Raw genomic sequence first — 19,828 nt, 5'->3', positions numbered from 1 at the left:
ATCATTAGCCGTTCACGTGCTACGTTTAGCCAGTGAATAGTGGGAAAGCCGGCGGAGCGTTGGGCCCTAATACATGATACTCATGGTTCCAGGTTAGAACATAGCATTTGAATGATTGTATTTTACTTTAGGTTATGAAAATATCCCATCTAAAATTATTGTCTCTCATATTAGGTATACGATCATGACAACGAACATAGTGGAGGCGTTCAACAATGTCCTAAAGGGTGTAGGCGGCCTCCCGTTGTGTGCTATCATTGAGCTCACATTCTATAGAACGATTGACTATTTTCGAGACCATGGTATAGCTGCAATGGAGTGCAGCACGCGGTTTGCACCTAAGTTGGAGGAAATCATATCCAGAAGGAGGAGTAAGGCACACTTTCATCGAACTAGGATCTACGGCTGGACCAATAATGAATTCGAGGTCATGTGTCGCCATCGGTACACTTCAGGATGCAGCGCGGGGGACACCATGCAAAAATGTCAAATTGATCCTCACGAGGTGAAGTGCACATGCAATAAGCCAAAACTGCACCATATCCAGTGCTTCCATGTCTTCGCCGCTTGCAGGGACATGGGCGGCAACGACGGATTACAATACGTATCACCCTATTTCACGATCGATGCATTGAGGAGCACATGACTTCCAAAGATGCGTTCCTTCAACATCGGAAGCAGCTACAAAACAATCGAGGGACCTAAGTGGGTACCTTATCCCAGAGCACGACGCACGGATCCTGGGTGGTCTAGATCCACGAGGCTGCAATGTGACATGGATGCAGCAGATGCTATTGATGAACTACGTAGGTGCAAAATATGCAAACAATTTGACCATGACAGGAGGACTTGTTCGACCCGGCGGTAAACTATCAGGCTATGATCGAACTGGAATGTACTAGATTTGTTACAATTGAGTTTGTTTTATGAAGTTAATCGCAAACATGGTTTGTATTGTAATTTGTTATGCACCTATTAGTTGTTGTACCTATTTTGTAATAGCTGTTGTCTTACGTTGTTTTTTTTAATTGAACCATGAGGCTTGAAATCATTGGCATGGCTCACGTTCACCTTCCCGAGCTTCTTCAGCTACGGTATGACGAGAACCACAGGGGAAGGATGATTTTCGCAGGGCAACAGGTACAATGATAATACGTGAATTTCAATTGCCCTGATAACTTGGTACTTACTCAATAAATGTATTGCATACCTTTGCAGTTGGTCCCGTTATGTTCCAGGAGTGTGCGCAAGCTTAAGGAGTTAGAGTCTCGATTCCACGAGCCACTCACATAGGCAGGACTACTACCGTTTGCTCTTATGATGGCCGGCGCTCCCATGGAGGGCGGTGGCAGGACTCCCCTCCCGCCGATCGAGGTGTCACTGCTCACAGGCCTCGTCGATCGCTGGCGTTCTGAAATGCACACGTTCCACTTTCCTTGTGGAGAGATGACCGTAACTTTGCGGGATGTGGCCATGCTGACCGGGCTGCTGATAAGGATCACCCCGTTAGTACTTCACGACCAGCAAAGGAGCAATGGAAGAGTTATATTCGGGACAGGTAATTATTTGTTATGTAAAACACTTCATATGTTCCAGTGTTGCTCGTGCTTCATTGAGTCTCTGCATCTTGTAGGTTTAATGTGCAATATGACATGAAGGATGTTGGGCTCTCCATATCATGGATTCATAGGCTACCACAGTTCGGTCTTTGCACACCGGATGCGGACGAGGCTACAGTTATGCAGCATTACGAGGTGTACTTGTACATCTTGCTGGGAGGTATTATGTTCTGCAACGCGGTAGACGATTATGTACTTCCTCATATTGTATGGTTAGCGGGTCAGCTCGCGTTACATCTGTATGAGCCGACACCTTACAGTTGGTGATCTGTTGTGTTGGCTGCTACGTACAAAGGATTGTATGTCGCTACCCAGTGGTCAAAGAAGATGGGATCTATTTCTGGCTACCTACACCTTTTACAGCTCTGGAGCTGGGAGTATCTCCCGGTTTGTCGACCGTGGGTGAGCCAGACCTACTATCCAATTCCCATCTCCAATGGCGTTGCCGACGACATGAGGCCTACGATGGGGTATCGGTGGATTCATGGCAGGCTGAGATGGACTCACCAGCAAGACCATGGTAACTACTCCCGGGTGATCAGTGACCTTGACGTCCTTAGCGCCGACCTCGCGGAGTGAAATCCATAGCGTATGGAACGAGTGACCAAAATTGCGACCGGATGCCTCATCGCATCCTCTTGTTTTCGTGACTCGGACTTATGGATGACCAGATGCTTCTTGCTGTACATGAATAATGTGGAAGTGTATTCTCCTAAACGTGTACAAAGGCAGTTCGATCATCGACAGTTGGTGCCAGTACCTCCCCAACGAGACGCTGGTCAGGCGCACGAGTAAGTGTGTTATTGTACATACCATTATTATGCTAGGTGATCCATGTTACGAAATTATAATTGTTTATGTCATGTATAGGAGGAGCGCACAGGGGAATGCAGGCACACATGACTGGTCGGAGACTAATGCGGAGCACATAACCAGGTGGATGGAGTCAGGCTCAGTGGATGTCGTCGTTCCTGCAGGACAGTACGACGATGGCACGTACTAGGAGTACCTTTTCATGGTACCGTTCCCGCACGCTTGCCACCTTACTCAACAGCAACGTACCGCCAACCCCTAGACCCTTCCCTGAGGATCGTGCCCGTCTTCTTCATGTGGTGGTAAGTGATATTGTACTTTTAATGATTTTTATTAGTTACACATCCGTATTACTGACATAACCCTCAACAAATACAGACTGAAGTGGGGTACGAAATGCATACATAGGCAGAGCAAGCATGTGAGGAAGCAAGTGGGTCATCCACGCGAAGGGATCGGAACCCTCTCCGGGACTACATGAGGACGAGAGGGTCTCGCTTGTTGCCCGCGATACGTGGTCTGGGTGGTTGTGCCCTGTGTCCTAGGGGGTACGACGTACCAGCCATGGACCCATCCCGTGCCTCCCATAGTAGGCGCTCGTCCAGTGCTCGTGAGGCACAATCACGGGGGGCACCTTCGTCTGTGGCCCATTATGTGACATGTTTTTGTGCTGAAGCCAAGGAGGTCACGGAGGCTCCTAGTCCCGAGCAGTGTACACTGGGTTTCCAGCCCCCTCAGTGGACACAACCTCCTCAGGCTACGCAGACACCTCCACCAGTATTATCAACTCATCACGAGGACGTCATTGACTGCACGCAGCAGACGCCAACCTGGAGCGGCACACAAGATTTTGACTAGGCTGTTGCATTGCAAGCAGTCAGCTTCACCAAGCTACTGAGCGGCCAGTACCCCCAATATTCCGATGCACCTGGGGGTTCATAGTGGTACCAGAATGCTGAGACTTCAGCATTCCAGACTCCGTCGGAGCACGTACTACCGGCATCCACGCTCCCGCATGACGATCCTACATCATAGTACATGCAGGGTCAAGTTAGCGGTTCTGGATACGCATTCGATGGAGTTGCAACACCACACGGCGATGAAGATGACGAGCAAGGGCACACGTGGCAGGGGCTAGCTCAGGCCGCTGGGATGAGGGCCACATACCCGCCAAATGCTTACACTCCTGGGGATTACGTGCGGCGTCATCATCGTTAATGAGCCAGTGCAATATATTGTGTACTCATATGTTTTGTGTACTCATCTGTACTATGTGTTATTCACTATATTATGTACTCATCTGTACTATGTCTTATGCACTGCAGTGTTAAAGTAATTATATTTAATTTACATAATCTTTGTCAAATAATTAGGACACATAACTTATTTATGAGTTACTTATTAAGCATTCGTATATATCAATTACGATATTTCATACCTGTTTAATGTTTATTAAATAACCAACGATCCGTGCTTTGGTGCAGAGCAAAAATATTGCAGTCAAAGATCAATACATATATGGCAGGATATTCTAGTACTAGCTATCCATGGACACCTACAACGATCGATATAGCATTAAATGCCTCCTTGCAGGTTGTGCATGGAGGGAATGATGATCCCTTCAATGAGAGCAATCTAATCCAAGCTGTGTCTAAATTGCATGCAAGACCGTCATGTTCTGCGTTCAACGTTCCACTCCTACATGTAACAACCGACGACCTTAGGGCCCTCTTGTACGAGCGCTGCCAAATATACCTCAGGGTGTGCGAACTAGCCGACCATCCTTCTGTGCTGGGTTTTTGTATGAGGCAAAGAAGGGTGGCGATGTTGCCCGACCAGTATGCATCCCACATACATGTTCGTCATTTTCTATTTGATTACCCTACTTATCTTATTGCTATTGATTCGAATGCTCCTCTTATGCGTTAGGCATTCCCAGAAGACGCAGAGTTGATCAACAAAGAAATCTCACACTTCTTGGCAATGCATATGCTCTTCGGCGGGGGTGTGATACCTGGTTCGTGTAGAAGATGACAAAGATCAGTGAACCTAAGGGGTACAAGAGCACCCTCTACTATTCTACCTGAAAATGATGACATCGATGCGGACGATGATTTCATGCCACCAATGCCTCGATGTTCCACCAGCCATACAGGAGAAGGTTCAACGAACACTAAAAGAGGATCTTCACACACCACATCGATATGGTGTCCAACCAATAACGAAATAGGACCGTGCTCCTACTGTGATACCTCAAGATGACAAAGCTCCGAGGCCTCCATCTCCGGAGGACCGTGATGACCGTAAAGATGATGTTGGATTTCCTCGTACCCGTCCTCACAACTTCCAACCACCACCTTAGAGATTACAACCATCTTACCCTGATAGCCTTGACTGGCACAACTAGCATTCTTTCGCTAATTTACGTCGTCATTTTCTACCACCATCTTAAGATGATCAATGATACAAGGGTTAATGTTGTGCATGTTCAGACATACCTAAGTGTTAAGGCTGCCCGCCGCCTTAGAGACTACATACTTTCTTTCTCATGCATTTTGAAATGTACAGTTAAATTAGAAAATAATTTCTAATTTTGTTGAAAGTTGCTAATTACATGAAATGACAACACACCGGGTACATAATTTTAAATTTTGTTGAAATTTGCCAATAACATGAAGTGCCAACTCACCGAGATAAAATGACAGTTAAATTAGCAACTCGATTCAAATTTAGTTGAAAGTTGCCAATTACATGAAATAACAAAATGCCGGTATCAGATGACAAAAGCGAACCGCAACCGACCACAACCATATTTGCCAATTACATAAAATAACAACACACGCAAAAAAATATATCAGGAAACAGGTATTTCGTCACACCATGTGCCGAATATATTGTTCCCTGTATTCGGCACACGGTGTGCAATACATGTGATTTTTGGCACACTGTGTGCCGAATACAGATGCTAGATTCGTGAATACAACAATATGTTGTCTATTTCAATAAATACGCTCAGGTATATTGTACAAATTCGTATTTTTGCCGATATGGTTTGTTTTACACGCCTAGTGTACGCACGCACGGAATCGAGCTTCCTCCGGTGCTCCGAAGTCTCCGAGGTTTCAGAACCTCTTCTCTTCTCCTGCTTCCTCTTCCGCTGCTCCGCATTTAGCGGCGGCAGTGGCTTTGGTTTGCGCCTCAGTCGATAGTCTGCAATCAACAGAATAAGAGAAAAGGAAAAGAAAGGACTGTCAATCGACCAGTCGAGATTAGGATCCAGGACAAACCTCTTTGAAATCGAAAAGTGAGAAATGATGCTTGACTTTAGCCTTTTTGTGGTCACCTTCTTTGTTCTTGGTCCGGCAGGCGGAGCTGGTGGAGGAGTTACACATTGACCAGGTAAAGTCAAGGCATTAGTAGCCTGCAAAGAACCAGATAATAAGAATTCATTATCTTGTGAAAGTATGATCAACTAAAGAGCGATAATTCGACTGAAATTACCCCTCTAGTCGAGTCATCAGGCATGACGGTCCCCCGAGTTGGCGATTGCGAGGACGCGCCAGATGTTCCTAAAAAAAGCTACCCACACAAACTCGTCATTAGTAGAATGACCGAAAGAAAATCGATAACTTGAGAAGAGTTACCTTTTCGGCCGGGTCATCGAGAGTGACAGTTGCTCGAGGAGGCGATTGGGCTGGTACGCTCGACGTTCTCTAACAAAAGGCCACTCATCCAAACCAAATGAATTCAAGTATCTACTTGATAATTTGAAAGAAAAATAAGAAGATAATAAGAACTTCAATCAGCATACCTGAAGGTTCCTTTGCTTGCGCTTGGGAGGGCTCGGATCTGGTAAAACATTCGTGGATCACTCTCTATTGGGACTGAAGGTTGGATACACCCATCAGGGTTTATGTCATATGGATATTGTGAAATATGTTTTATACCCGCTAGTCTCCAACTTAGAACTTGATGTTTAATTTTGGTTTTCATATATTGGCAAAATTATTAATTAAAATACCATGAAAATATTTTGATTGCGAATATGATATCTAGTTGTATCATGGCCAATTTTGATGCCAGGATGCAAGCAGAATAAATATGGGACAATTCCTTATTTGCCACTGCTAAATTTACCAATCCTGGGTTTGCTCATCGCATGTGTCAGTGATATGTGGGATGGCAAATCTGGCATTAAGGACTTTAGCATCAGTAAATGAGGAATTATCCGAATATTTATATGTGTCTATAGCATATTTCTAATCAGTCAGAGCAAACCTATTTGACTGGAGAAAGTGTTGAAAGTAAAAAGGTCAACAGGTTCTTTTTTGGAAACTATGTTGTCATGGTTCTAAAAATTGGTAACCATTATCTGTTCAGACTTAATAGTGATCATATTGTCTAACTGGCACAATCGATGCATATTTAGTACTTGCCTTGCATATTGATGCACATATCATGTGGCTTATTTTCTATTATTTTCAGGTGGACATAAATCACGTTGATGAAATAGATGACATATTTGACGCTATAAGCTATAGGAGAGGAGCTTCTGTCATTCGGATGCTACAAAGCTATCTTGGGGCTGAGACCTTTCAGGTTTGCTTTGCTTATTCATTACTATTTCTCTCTCTTTCTCTTTTGAAAAAAAGGCACAGTTCTTAAGCAATAACTGAATAATCGCATGGCTGCAATATGCTGTGAGTCTGTGACCTGGCCCTGTGGTCGGTTTACTTTTGGAAATGCCACTTACTATATTACATAAGCTTTTGTTAGGACTTTATTCTGTTCTTTCTTGAGACTATTCTTTGGGAACACAATATTGCAAAATGCAAATAATTTTCATACTAGCTGTCACTTGTCAGTGTAAATATTTTTTCAGTGGTAACAAAAAGTTGTCCTTTTGGTCTTCTTTTTGCTAGAAATCTCTGGCTGCATACATAAAAATTTTGCGTATTCAAATGCAAAGACAGAAGACTTGTGGGCTGCCCTTGAAGAGGGATCTGGTGAACCCGTTAGAACATTAATGCATTCATGGACAAAACAGCAAGGTTATCCTGTCGTAAATGTGAAACTAAAGGATGGAAAGCTACAACTGGAGCAGGTACATTGCGGACTTCTTTATCCGGAGACATGTTTAAAAGTAATTTAAACTTTGCAAGTTCTTTTCTCAGTTTGCAAAATCAAATGTTGTTTCTGGTTTAGAGGCTTTCTGCAGACACAGTTTCTGTCAAGTGGATCCACAGGAGTTGGTCAATGGGTGGTTCCTATCACACTATGTTGCTGTTCGTACTCACGCCAAGAGAAGTCCTTTTTCATGGGAAGCAAGAAGATTTCAGTTTGTCAGGGCTCATGGAATGCCAAAAGAAAGACGACTTCTGGATTAAACTTAATGTCAACCAGACCAGCTTCTATAGAGTGAGCTATGATTAGGAACTTGCATCCCCACTTTGGTATGCAATTGAGACCAACAAATTGAGTGCAGCAGACAGATACGGTAAATTCTCTCAGCATCTTCTTGCAAGTGTATCAGTCTTACCCTGTCCAACTGTTCTTACATTGTTATTGTTGGATACAGGTGTGCTTGATGACACTTATGCCCTCTGTATGGCTGGGAAACAAAAGCTGGTCTCTTTGCTACATTTGATTGCTGCGTACAAGGATGAGACTGAGTATACCGTGCTTGCACATGCAATCACTGTAATGTTCTTTCTACTTGAAAAGTCCCTATTCTTAAACTTGATTTTGTTCTAAGCAATTTAAGCTATTTGGCTTTATAGACAAGTCTGAACATTGCTGAGATGATGGCTGTTGCAGCTCCAGAGGAGTTGGGTAATCTGAAGAAGTTCCTAATTGACTTCCTTGAGCCATTTGCACAGTAAATATATTGCTCTATCATTCTGTAGTGGAAGAACATTTTATATTGAGGTCTTGCCTAACCTTTAAGTATCAATTGCAGGAAACTTGGTTGGGATGCTAAGAGTGGTGAAGGCCACCTGAATGCTTTGTTAAGAGGTACACTCTTAACCGCTCCAGCGGAACTTGGCCATGGTGCTACCATAAATGAAGCTGTTCGTTGATTCAATGTCTTTCTGGAAGACAGAGAAACACCTCTTCTCCCTCCAGATGTTCGAAAGGTTAGCATCTTAAGGAAATTTTAGATGTGTATATAGCTAACTATGAAAAGTATGTACTATCCACTTGTTAATCTTGTTTTGTTTTGTAGGCTGCATATGTTGCTTTGATGCAGACAGTGAACAAATCGAACGAAGCTGGCTATGAATCACTCTTGAAGATTTACAGAGAAACTGATCTAAGCCAGGATAAAGTTCGCGTGTTAGGTAAGTCAAATATATCTTTTTTACTGTTCAAATGTGTGCTTGTTTTTGGGACCTCATAAAATTCCTGACCCTTTTCCTTGTAGGTTCTTTGGCATCTTCCCCTGACCCTGATGTTGTCCGTGAAGCATTGGACTTCATACTATCACCTGAGGTAATAAACATGCAATAAATTCTACACAAATTTCTGTTGTTTATGCTAATCATTAGTGCTGTTGGTGGACTATTGCGTAAGTGACGTGGCCCTGTAACATATGCTCTATGCGTTCTACATGATAAGGCTAAACTTTGTTTCATCTTACTGGAATAACTCAAGATGTATTGCACGCTTAGGTAAGGAATCAGGACGCAATATATGTCCTTAGAGGGGTGAGTTCAGGGGCACACGAGATGGCATGGCAATGGTTGAAGGTATCCACTGACGTTCTTCTTTTCCTTGGTAAGCCTTGCAACTTTCTTTGTCCTACATGCTAACTCCGTGCCGACTGTGCTTCAGGTAAACTGGGACTACATATCAGGGACCTTCTCTGGAACTGTGCTAACCTATTTCGTCACCTTAACTGTCTCACCGGTACGCAGCGTAACCTACTTACATCTCATCACTCTTATAAGCACCTACATGGAAAAATTCTCTCTCTCTGATACATTGCGAAACATCGTCGATGAAGTGGGCGATGAAGCGGAGTTTTTCCAGAGCAGAACAAAGGCGAACATCGCGAGGACCGTGAAGCAGAGCATTATTCTCTTTCTTTAAATGTAGATTTTAACATCCTTGCATTGTCCAAGTAACTAAGGTCAACGATGCGCCAAGTTACCTGATCCTGCTGACGTGGACGCTAAAACCAAAGACCCCAATGTGCGGGGGGAGATCAATGGTCGCCTCGTTGGAGACATCCCTTGAAATTGAAAGGAAATTGACGATCGATTGTTCCGATATTTTGCTGATTTGATCAGATGATTGGTAACTCCCTTTTACTTGCCTGAGATTATGCGCCAAACAAAAATGTACAAAAAAAATAATGCCCAGCATTTGCTACTCTACCCAATGGTTAATTGAGTGAAATGGTCCTAGTTGTTATCATGCTGTTGAGATATTGCTAAAACTAAGACTAATTTTGTCAGGAACCTTGTGTGCTTGCCTGGCGATGAAAAAAGAGGGGCAAACCATAGTTGAAAACTTGAGGCTGCTGTGACAGTAAAAAAGTTTGCATTTTACTATGTTACATACATGCACACCTTAAGTTTCCTTTGTATGCTCCCCTTATCTACATGCTAACAATCTCTTCGGGTTGACCGACTAAGTTAGGCCCCATCATCAGATGCTGCAGTCCATGATCATCTCATCTGAGGTAGGATCTGAATTCAAGCAAAGACAGGCAGTGGTTTTCCAGACCCAGAAAGCAACTCTCCTGTCTGTCTATACGGTTAAGTATGCTTGATTTTCTTACTGCCATGGAACACTATTACGATATTGAGACATCATCATTGTTGAAACTATATGGTGCAGAGCTTGAGCAGTTTGTGCTCGTGCTGCTGACCTGGGCAGCTTCGTACTCATGTCCAAGATTGCGTAGCCTGTTAAGCTCTGGCAAGATTTCTTTTCCCAAATCCGGCCTGTCTTTCTTCCGCAGCTCTGCGCATCGCAACGCCAGCTTTGCGAATTCCAGAGCCTCTTCCACCGGCCAGTCCGTCACCGTTGGGTCAAGTATCTCCTGGAAGGCTCCTCTCTCTATCGCATGCTCAACATGATGCGTGAGTCCCATAGGTGATCTTGCTGTGATGATCTGGAGCAGTAGGATGCCGAGCGAGTATATGTCAGATTTTGTGGTGAGCATGCCTGTCTGCTGGTACTCGGGGTCGATGTAGCAGAATGTGCCGGCTGTGGATGTCATCCTGTACTGCGTGACATCAGCTGCGGACTGTGGCACCAGTCTTGCAAGGCCGACGTCGCTGATCTTGCTGACGAAGTTGTGGTCGAGGAGGATGTTGGCAGGCTTCAGGTCTCGGTGGACAAGTGGTTCCGGTTTCGCCTGGTGGAGGAAGAGAAGGCCAGTTGCAATGTCCGCAGCGATCTTGAAGCGGATGCTCCATGGGATTGGCAATGTTTTACCTCGTCTGCAGAGGCGGTCCTCCAGGCTTCCGTAGTCCATGTACTCGTACACCAGGCAGCCATACTCTGGGCAAGCTCCAAGCAAGAGGACCATGTTTGGATGCCGCATGCAGCTAAGTACTTCAATCTGCAAATTTGTCACAGGCATGCATTTTAGGATGTCATTCTGCAAATTTAGCACGATTCTATTATTGTCATAAATATAGACAGGTTAAGCATGACTTCATGTACATAATTGACAAGCTACTATCAATTGAAATGAGTATAAATAGGAAGATTGGGATGTCCTGCAGAGAACAAAATCTGCTTCCTGAGAGTGAACAAATTTGTTGCAAATAAAAGAAAAGGAATGTTGTTGGTGTTTAATTGTGGTTCTAGTAATATCTAGATAATTAAAGCTGCCTAGTGTAGACCGACAACACCAATTATGTACATAAATTTCAAGGCTACCACAATCTGTAGTTGCTGTCTCGGATTTACCTCTTGCTGAAATTGTTTCCTTCCTTGTGATGCATCTGGTCTTAGAATTTTAATGGCGACATTAGTATGATCCAGTACTGCCTTATATACTGGTCCATACCCACCTTCTCCTATCTTGAGTGCCTTGTCGAACTTATGAGTGGCAGCTTCTATGTCATCAATGGAATATCTCCTGTACCGGAGATCATTTTTGTTCAGTGCATCAGTTGCTTTCTTTCTATCCTCGGCCTCCTTCTTTGCCTTCCATTCTGCTCTCAATCTCTTCTGCGCCTCGAGCTCTGCAATTTTTTGCGCAGCTTCTGCTGCCTCCAGTGCAGCTCTGCACTTTGCTTTCTCCATTTGAACGAGTGCAAGAGCTTCCTCTTCTGCATTCCTTAGCTCTCGGTACTTTTTGGATTCTTCCATCTTCATCTGATGCATCTGTGCTGCCTGCAGTTAGATCATTGTTCATTATATCAACATCTTCTGATTAGTTCAGGAATTACTTGACATTTATGCTTAAGGCTAGCAATACAGAAGCAAACACACCTTCTGTTTAGCATCAACAGCTTCCTTACATGCGGAGTTATACATGTCCATTGTCTGTTTCAGTTCTAGTCTCAACCGTCTCATTTCAGCTTCTACATCCTTCTGATTTCAAGTGAAACAAAATAAGAGTTTGCACATATAAGGTTTGATCAACTGTAGTAACTTGATTTTGTCACTTGCCAAATAAAATAAAATAAAACTTGATGTTTTCAAGGTACTTACCCCGGCATAACTTAGGCTTTCCATGGATACCCCTGAGGACAACTCAAGAGATTCAGCAAAGTCCATGGATTGAAACTCCATGCTCATGGGGATATCAATGTCATCTGAAAAGGAACTACGAGTCACTGAGGGCCTCGGCGGTGCTATAAAATCGATGTAGTCGTCAAAATCCTTCTGGGGTGCTGTCCTAGCTCCAGAAAGAGGCCTATCCCTCGATGGGGCCCTTGCATAGGCAGATAATCGGTCCACCGATGCTCTATTTGCCGTCGGAGACAATTGATGAGAAACCTTCCAGTCCCCTCTTGAGGATCTGTTTAAAAATCAGAATGTTTCTTTAGTTGATATTAACCAGTTTATTTTGTTGAAACATGGACGTTAACAAGTTTTGGAGGTAAGTCCATGCTATATCCCAGATATTAAGAATGAAAGTGTTCAGATTACCACGAATCATATAAGTTCCACAGGTACACAATGTAACTAGTGAAGTGATATTTCTCCTCACAGACTTACCTTGAAGATCCATCGGACTCTATATTTGATTGGGAGTATTGCTTTGGAGGGAGAGTAGTGAAGGGTGCTGGAGCTTTGGCTGCCTTCACCTGGATGGCCTTTGCCTTGTGTATGACATGTACTGTGCAATAATCAGGCGCCATCTTCATCAAGCATGTTGGGACATCAGGATTTCTAAATCTTCTGCACGGTATAATGATCATGCCTGTTTTCAGTATAGGCATCAAGGGGACGTAAAGGTGCACAACCATGACAGATGAATGGGCACGTAATGTACCTGATGAATGTGTTCCTAGTTGATGCCCCGACGACGATGTCTGTGACGGCGTTGCTAGTGGCATATTCAATGATTGCTTTGGAGATGTCACTGCCATCCAAGATCACCTCCTTCAGATGCATCTGCGATTTACAGACGGAATTAATATAAGTATTGCTTGAAGTCATTCCGTTCCATTTGAATATTTGTGTTCTTTTTTTTCAGAATAGAATAACTCCTCTTATTGTAATACTGAAACATTTGATGTCAGAATCCTTTTTTAGGTATCTATTAATGAATTATTGAGAACGTGCTCATAGCATGACGGTAGGTCCTCCGGTTGTGAGGCGACCGGCCAGGGCTTAAACCCCGGTTCTCGCAAAAAAAAGTCCCTCGTTGTGTGTCGTTTTCAGTGTAGTCCCAAGCGGTCATAAAGTCACTTGCCTCTGGGTGGCCAGCCTTTGAGAGCCTTTTCAGAGCTATAACTAACAACGACTTTCAGACCTCTCTCCACTAGAGTCGAGTTTTTTTCTTCCAATGAATTATACACGGTTCAGTGTAATGTTTTTGTTATAGATAAATACCCTACAGTGATATTATTTTATATGAACTCGGCCTACTATTTACCAATATTTGAAAAAGGTAGTATTCAATTGGCACTTACCCCTTTACGAGCACAATAACCTCTGTACGAGATAAATAACTGTGCCATATCTGCGTCCCCCTCATCTTTGCCCCCTTCAGCTGTAGCACAGTCATATGAAACAAGAAAAGTGTTGATAAATCAGACAGTTTTTCTAGAATATAAAGCAAACCATGTTGAATTGAAGAATAAGTTTTATTTGCCTAGTTATTAAATAAAAATAGTTCCTGCAGATATTTTTCTGTAGTGGTGGGATCAATTTAAATGTGTGTTAATTAGATTGCGGAATACAACAACTGAGGCTAGCGAACATTAAATGTTCACGAATGTTGCAATTACAGACAGTTATATTAATTTCAGAACAATGTATTACACATCATCCTACAAAGCAACGTGCATTTTATTGCTTCATTTTCCTGCAAACTTCGTTGAAAATTTACTTGCATAGCATTGAATTCACCACATCATGGTTCATGACAATAATGGGCATCATATTGTTACAAAAGGTAAGTAATCATAGAAACAAAAAAAAGAAAGAAAAGTGGCCATCATTTATCGTTTACTACCTAATCCTAAAATCAGCTAGTTTGTATGAAATCGTTCTGCTCGAATAGTGAACAGTTTAGCACCCTATGGCTGTAAAGTGAAAATGCTTATGATCCTAAACTAGCCTAATTCAGAGGGTGCTGGTATGTAGAAAGACCTCTTCTAATTTTACTTGCATTTTGACGCAAATTCGTAACTTCTTAACATATCGGGATTGAAAAGGCACCTACCGTTTTGGCCGTTCTTGTTTGCCCTGACATGGACCAGCTGGAGCGTGCTGCCCCTCGTCAGGAGCCGATCCACCGCCCATTTCGCTGCTTGCTGGCTGTACTTATCCCGATCGACGGCCGCAATGATCGAGCTGTCCTTCGCAGCCTCATGCTCGCCGCTGTGCGAAGATGTCGCGGAGAAGGGCGAGAGGTACATCTCAAATGGTAAGCACGGCTCTCTCTCTCTCTCAAATACAGTAATCAGCTTCCAACCCAACAGACGAACCAACAGGTTGCAAAAGCAAAGAAAGAAATTCAAGAGCGGAAGAGGCGAAAACGGAGGGGAGAGAGAGAGAGAGACAGAGAAGGGCATTTGTCTCTCCTCTCCCTTGGCCTTATTTCTCCTGCTCTGTCTGGTCCTCCCCTCCTCCTTTCTTTCTGTTGTGATCGAGCCACCCAAAACTGCAATGGGTTTCCAGGGAGTTGCGCTGTTTGCCAAATTTGGGCGCGCGTTGCTTATTATTCGGTGGCTAATATTTCCCCGGTTATCTTTAAAAGTGTTTCAGAAATCGCTGCTATCGGGTGTAGTACAGCGATCCCTCAAAAGAACAATTGTAAAAAGAGACACAAGCATAGGAAAAAAACTGTCTATTCTTTATTCATCTGTTTTCTTATATGTTACAATGAGGGATCTCCCCCGTATATAAAGAACCAAAAACCCTTAAGTGTTGGACTCTAATCCTACTATGATTCGAGACGGATCCACTTCAATACGTAACCTGCTAGGTTTCATAACACTCCTCCTTAGGCACTTCTCGCGAAATGCACATGTCTCATTAAAACTCCCAAAAACCCAGTGGAAAAAATTAAGAGAAAGAGTACATAGCTCGCGACATAGTCACACGAATTGTCTCATTAAAAACCTTGCCATGAGAAACTTCAGGAAAACTCAAATAAGGGGAAAAGAGTACAATTCATCCAAATGCTTCAAGTAATCCTCATGATTAACCTTGGGTACTTAATCTTCTTGACTAAGATTTAATTCTTCTTATATGTGTTATGTGAAATATCTCCCCCTGAATTGTGCAACTCTCTAAGCCTCATCATCCCAATGCCACGAACATATCTTTCAAAACTAAATGCAGGGAGAGACTTAGTGAACAAATATGCAAGATTCTCACACGACTTGGTATACATTACCTTTATTTCGTTCATCTTATGCAATTCATGAGCATAAAAGAACTTGGAGTTGATATGCTTCGTTAGGTTACTTTTCACATATCCCGTTTGCACTTGTGCGATACATGCAGTATTATCTTCATAGATAATGGTAGGGGTGTTAGTAGTGTTCAAGCCACATGACTGCTGGACGTGATTGATCACTCTTCTAAGCCATGCGCATTCTCGTGCGGCTTCATATAGAGCTATTATTTCTAAGTGGTTCGTCGAAGTAGATACAAGACTCTGCTTCGTCGATTTTCAGGATATTGCAGTTCCACCACATAAAAAAACATAGCCAGCCTATGATTTCGCTGTATGCGGGTCTGACAGGTACCCAGCATCCGCGTATCCAAGAAGACTTAGATCCTGATTCTTTCTGTAGAACATGCCCATATACTTGCTACCTTGCAAGTAGCGCAGAATATCTTTCAAGCCCTTCCAGTGCCTTTTAGTGGGCTCTGCACTGTATCGTGCAAGTAGGTTTACTGCAAATGCTATGTCTGGTCTAGTGCAATTAGCCAGATACATCAGCGCACCTATTGCACTTAAGTATGGGAATTTCGGTCCCAATATTTCCTTCCCCTCTTCTCTAGGTCTATAGGGATCTTGATCTGCTTGTAATGATCTTCCGACCATGGGGGTTTTAGCAGGAAATGATTTTTCAAAACCAAACTGCTCTAACACTTTCTGAGTGTAGTTTGACTGATGTACAAAGATTTCATCTTCCATATGCTCTAACTGCAGGCCCAAGCAGAATTTGGTTTTACCCAAATCTTTCATTTCGAATTCAGACTTCAGGTATGAACTTGCTTCTTCAATATCTTCTTCTGTACCGATGATATTCAGATCATCTACATATATAGATATTATGCAAAATCCATTCTGGAACTTTTTTATGAATACACAGGGACAATCCGTGCTATTTGTGTAGCCTCGTTTTCTAAGAAATTCACTCAAACGATTGTACCACATTCTACCTGACTGTTTCAACCCATACAATGACTTTTTCAATTGTACGGTATAAAGGTGTCTATTTCCTCTATCCTGATTCAGCAATGGTATTCCTTCAGGTACCTTCATATAAATGTCCGAATCTAGGCTCCCATAAAGATATACGGTCACAACATCCATCAATTTTATTTTCAACTCTAGGTTGACTACCATTGAGATTAAATATCTAAAGGTAATGCCACCCATCACCGGGGAATAGGTTTCTTCATAATCAACGCCTGGTCGTTGAGTGAAACCTTGTGCCACTAGTCGTGCTTTGTACCTCACAATTTCATTCCTTTCATTCCTCTTATGAACAAAAACCCACTTGTATCCCACTGGTTTGATGTGGGGAGGTGTGCGGCATACTGGCCCAAATATCTCTCTTTTGTTCAAGGACAACAATTCAGCTATTATTGCCTTCTGTCAGTCTTTCCAATCTGACCTTATTCTACATTCAGCGAGCGATGCAGGCTCAGGGTCATGATATATGACTGTGGCAATTTTATTTTTGAAGTATGTGTCGACTATTGTGGTTGCTCTATTCTAAGATTCCCCTGAATTCACATAGTTTATTGCTATTTCATAATGGGCTGCACTTTCAGGTGCTTCTTCATCTTACTCTTCATAATTTCTTACTATTGGAGCAAGGTCCTTTAGTTTACCAGCGTCGATTTCAGCGCACGCATTTTCGCTGGTTCCTTCATGCGTGGAAAGATTCAAATCTGGTATGCCTACTTTCTGAGGTTCCATACCATCGCCAGGTCTTAACTGGCTCCCCTTCTTTTTCCTTTGGGGCACTTTTATGATCGGCTGTGGTAAGCTCTCATTTCCCACTTTTGCTAGACGTCTCTGGCTATTTGGGACTTGAGTAACCGGATTTCTTGTCCTTTTATTATTTTTCGGAGCTCCTGGGATAAGATGAGGGGTACCTTCTTTTGGTACTTCCACCCTCTCTGGTGCATTGCGTGCAGGCACATGCGACTTAGTCACGCTCTTCAAATCACAAAAATAATCAGGTAGATTGTTTGCTAATTTCTGTAAGTCGGTGATTTTCTATACTTCATCAATTGCTTCACTAGTGCGAGGATCATGTGCCGCAATTCCTTCAGCCTGCAATATAATTTCCCGCATTTCTCATCTAAGGGTTTATTTCCTCCCCCTAATGACGAAAAATTATTTTCATCAAAAATACAGTCAGCGAAGCGGGTCGTATGCAGATTTCTAGTTGCTGGTTCTAAATATCGGATTATGGATGCAGTCTCATAAACGACATAGATTCCAACTTTCCGCAAAGGCCCCATAGCAGTCCGCTGTGGCGGCGGTATCGGCACATAAACTATACATCCAAATTTGCGTAAATGGAAAATCTTTGGGATCACCCCTTGCACTAGTTGCATAGGTGAATGGATGTTGTAGGAGGAGGGTCTGTAATTAATGAGAGCAGCTGCATGCAAGACTGCGTGTCCCCAACATGTAGCAGACAAATTACAGTGCTGCAACAACGGTCTAGCAATGAACTTTATTCTCTTGATCAGTGCTTCAGCTAGTCCATTCTGGGTGTGGGTACAGAATGTTCAACTTTAATCCCCATGCCAGTACAATAATCACCGAACGCTTTCGAAGTAAATTCTCCAGCGTTGTCCATTCTAATGGACTTCACTCGATGATCCAAAAAATTATTCCTGATTTGTATGATCTGCGAGATCAACTTTGCAAAGGCGTGGTTATGGGTAGATAATAAACATACATGCGACCACTTCGAGGACACGTCTATTAACACCATAAAGTACCGAAATGGGACTGAAAGCGGCTGAATAGGACCACAGATATCCCCCTGGATTCTGTCAAGAAATGCAGGGATTTCATACTGTACCTTCAAGACAGATGGTCTCACTATTAATTTCCCGGTAGCACATGCAGGGCATACAAAATCTTCATGATTCAGGAAATTCTTCACATTTATGCCATGACCTTGTGAGTTAGTAATTATGTTCCTCATCATTCTAAGACAAGGGTGACCTAATCTATCATGCCATAGGGAGAATAATTCCACACTACGGAATACAGTCTTTAAGGTAGTGAACACTTCAGGTGCCCTAATACGAGTGTAGTATAAGCCACTGCTCATGGAGGGAAGTTTTTCTATTATTCTTTCTTCACTATCACGCTTAGTGATGTATAGGTACTCCCTATCATCTTCTTCACCAGTTTCTACCTTTAAAACCGTTAGCGCGAATGTCTTTAAAACTTAAGAGATTCCTTGTAGATTCAGGGTACAGCAATGCTTCTTCAATGTGCAAAGTAGTTCCCATAAGTAGTGTGACTATGGCTCTTCCAGATCTAACTATGCATTTATCACTACCAGTGACAGTCATCACTTTTCCAGAGCTATTTCTGATGGAATAGAAATACTTCTTTTCTCTTAAGATTGTATTTGTGGTTCCACTATCCACAATACACACTTCCTACATACGGACGCCACACATATTCTATAAATAAAGCATTCAATCATTCACATGCAAGAAGGTAGCACAAAGACTAAATACTTTATATATACTATTGAAAAATTATTTGCAGCTAAGATCCACTCTTCTAGAGCTTTCTTTTATTCAATCCTCCTAAATTCAGCAACTAACTAAATAAATGGCTAATTACTCTAATTCTAGATAGAGTCTGCGAAACATCTGGCCACTTCATCTTCAATGGCTTTGTTTTCCGCTTCATTCATTTCGGCATCTACTATGGCAGTGGAAGAGGGCAAGTGGGGGCCTCTGCATCCTTCATTGGGAGGTCTTTTACAGTCATTGCGGGAGCATCATCAACTTCTATGTGAGATGCATCCCTTTCAAATTCGACTGCTTTGTCTTCTTCCATCCCCACTGCTATGGTAAGGTGTGCTTCTGGTTGCTCTTTCTTCTTCTTCTGGAATGCTTCCACAACATGCTTAGGTGCTTTGCAGATGCGGGACCAATGGCCCCAAACACCGCACTTAAAGCATGTCTGGTTCTGCTCACCATAAGGCTTGGCTTCTTTCTTTGTCTTGCCATTATCATCACTAGGCTTGACTTTGCTTGTCACCACTTTCTTTCCTCCCTTCTCCCGCTTCTTATTACGGATCTTGCGCTCTTTGAAAAAGAGTTGATTGACTTCTAGTCCACTCCTCCTTCCTTGCGGCTGGGATAAGAAGTTCTTGTTTATGACTTCGTCGTGAACTTCATTGAGTTGCAACACATCAATCAATTCTGAATACTTCTTGTAATTCGATTGACGGTGATTGCGTGCGGATTCTGTCGCATTCGGGTGGAAAGTGGAGAGAGTCTTCTCAATTTTCTCCTCTTCT

General features: G+C 42.9%; 1 protein-coding gene and 1 pseudogene across 1 annotated transcript; one reads left to right on the top strand and one right to left on the bottom strand.

Annotated features, from left to right (window-relative positions):
* Positions 1-1,335: 1,335 nt before the first annotated feature.
* Positions 1,336-9,524, top strand: LOC133923216 (aminopeptidase M1-A-like; annotated as a pseudogene).
* Positions 9,525-10,233: 709 nt separating this feature from the next.
* Positions 10,234-14,491, bottom strand: LOC133923215 (U-box domain-containing protein 52-like). The gene is made up of 8 exons (XM_062368638.1): positions 14,296-14,491; positions 13,541-13,620; positions 12,889-13,019; positions 12,621-12,803; positions 12,111-12,420; positions 11,889-11,990; positions 11,361-11,789; positions 10,234-11,007 (listed from the first exon to the last, which is right to left on the bottom strand). Exons 1-8 carry the CDS (start codon positions 14,489-14,491, stop codon positions 10,234-10,236), a joined length of 2,205 nt encoding a protein of 734 aa, XP_062224622.1.
* Between the last annotated feature and the right edge of the window lie 5,337 nt (positions 14,492-19,828).

This window comes from Phragmites australis, chromosome 6 (assembly GCF_958298935.1).
Source record: "Phragmites australis chromosome 6, lpPhrAust1.1, whole genome shotgun sequence".
NCBI classification, from domain to species: domain Eukaryota; kingdom Viridiplantae; phylum Streptophyta; class Magnoliopsida; order Poales; family Poaceae; genus Phragmites; species Phragmites australis.
The sequence above is the reverse complement of the archived record's forward strand: the minus strand, read 5'-3'. Positions and strand labels throughout refer to the sequence as shown.

Coding starts and splice junctions, on each gene's coding strand:
- LOC133923215 (XM_062368638.1), bottom strand. CDS start 14,491: ATGTACCTCTCGCCCTTCTCCGCGACATCTTCGCACAGCGGCGAGCAT. Junction 12,421..12,620: donor GAGTCCGATGGATCTTCAAG/GTAAGTCTGTGA, acceptor ATTTTTAAACAG/ATCCTCAAGAGGGGACTGGA. Junction 11,008..11,360: donor GGAAACAATTTCAGCAAGAG/GTAAATCCGAGA, acceptor ACAAATTTGCAG/ATTGAAGTACTTAGCTGCAT.